The sequence below is a fragment of the Mastigoproctus giganteus genome, chromosome 8 (assembly GCF_048544385.1).
Source record: "Mastigoproctus giganteus isolate SK-2022 chromosome 8, ASM4854438v1, whole genome shotgun sequence".
Taxonomy (NCBI): Eukaryota; Metazoa; Arthropoda; class Arachnida; order Uropygi; family Thelyphonidae; genus Mastigoproctus; species Mastigoproctus giganteus.
Window position 1 is genome coordinate 213,321,824 of NC_143582.1, and position 1,771 is coordinate 213,323,594.

Here is a 1,771-nt window from a genome sequence, read left to right on the forward strand (position 1 = left end):
TTGCTTTCTTGCATCACATGCCACTACTACTACTACTACTACTACCTTGCTGGTAAATGAACTGTCCAAGTCTAAAATTTGAGATTTTTTCTAATTCAGTTTTAATCACGCATTTTTTTAAAATGTTAATTGTAACCGAAATGCATATAGAATTAGAAAATTTATTTACTGTAGCTACTAATGTAAATTAAAATAAATGTTGTCCTTGTTCTTATCCGTTGTGAATATTAGAGCGTTTGTTTTCTGATCCACCTGTTAGCAGAGTTATTAACCAATTTATATATTTTTAAATACTTTGCACGTTTCTTCCGCGTAGTGGTGTTACTGTCTCTATAATCGTGGTTGCGAAGGTTCGTGGAACGTCATTTGGTTGTTGTTCAGCGTTAGTGATTTTAGTTGTTATTGTGGTAAATATGTCTGGCAGAGGTAAAGGCGGTAAAGTAAAGGGTAAAAGCAAAACTCGTTCAAGTCGTGCTGGTCTTCAATTTCCAGTAGGACGTATCCATAGGCTTCTTCGGAAAGGAAATTATGCAGAACGCGTTGGAGCTGGGGCGCCAGTGTATCTGGCTGCGGTTCTAGAGTATCTCGCCGCCGAAGTTCTGGAATTGGCGGGAAACGCAGCTCGAGACAATAAGAAGACCAGGATCATCCCTCGTCACTTACAACTAGCCATACGCAATGATGAAGAACTGAATAAGCTTCTGTCTGGTGTTACTATTGCCCAAGGTGGTGTACTACCCAATATTCAAGCTGTCCTGCTTCCAAAGAAAACTGGTCAACCAAGCAGTGGAAAATCTGGAAAGAAACAAGCAAGCCAGGAATATTAGAACTCCCATATCGTGTTCGTCGGTATTTTGTTAACGACGATCGTAATAGAGTTCCCTATATGTGTATGTACTTCTACAAACCCTTTGTCACATTACCCTTAATTTTTTTTTTTTTTTTTTTTGTTGTGTGCATAATGTTATCCTATGTTCCAGTATAAATTCACTTAATCGTAAAACCATTACTGTCACTTTGCATAATTCATTTCGTGTTTCATTTTGAAAGTACGTCTCTTGTTTAATAAAGCCATTTAAATTAGTTAATGTTCTCGTTATTTAACTTTGAAAATCATTTTCGAACAATGATGCGCCATTTGCTCATTGTCTAGTACTTTGCATTATCAGAAACCGATAAGAATTGATATTTATTTTAGTTTTGATTTCATTTTAATTGGTATACGTCAGTTATACCGTATTTAGTACTACTGACTATATCTATATGGATATGCTTGTACAGTTCAGTTCTGTTTAAAAATCGTAGAAAGTCAAAAGTATATCCCGAACTATATTTTATAGTTACTTGCAGACAACGCTGCTGAAGTAGTGCGGCCAGCTGTTTTGCATAGTAGCGATAGCAATTCTAGTTTCTTAGTTCATTATATCATTGGTGTCCCACCCAAAAAAAAAGCAATTTACTGTGAAGAATAAAAACCTGGGCATTTTGAAACAAAGTAAAAAAAAAAATAATAAAACTATTTTGAAAACCTAAATGGAATTAATTTCTTTCGTAATTATGACTACGAAATATGTAGATATAGCATATAATACCAATTAATTTAAACTGTAGAAATAGTGGGAAGATAAAATAAACTGAATGTCAAATGCATTTATTACAATATACTATATATATATTATTATTATTATTTTTTTTTTTTTTTTTTTTTTTGCCAGGTTCTTCCTGGTTTCCAGTTGTAACCCAAGAACCCCGAAATTTTTTGAAAATTGAC

At 33.9% G+C, this 1,771-nt stretch overlaps 1 protein-coding gene across 1 annotated transcript; it reads left to right on the forward strand.

Moving 5' to 3' along the window:
- The first annotated feature begins 336 nt into the window (after positions 1-336).
- LOC150082253 (histone H2A-like) lies at positions 337-943 on the forward strand. The gene has a single exon (XM_090380076.1). It carries the CDS (start codon positions 414-416, stop codon positions 825-827), a length of 414 nt encoding a protein of 137 aa, XP_090236202.1. The 5' UTR covers positions 337-413; the 3' UTR covers positions 828-943.
- Positions 944-1,771: the final 828 nt, after the last annotated feature.

What these genes read in the sequence shown, in the direction of transcription:
- LOC150082253 (XM_090380076.1), top strand. Translation starts at nt 414, where the DNA reads ATGTCTGGCAGAGGTAAAGGCGGTAAAGTAAAGGGTAAAAGCAAAACT.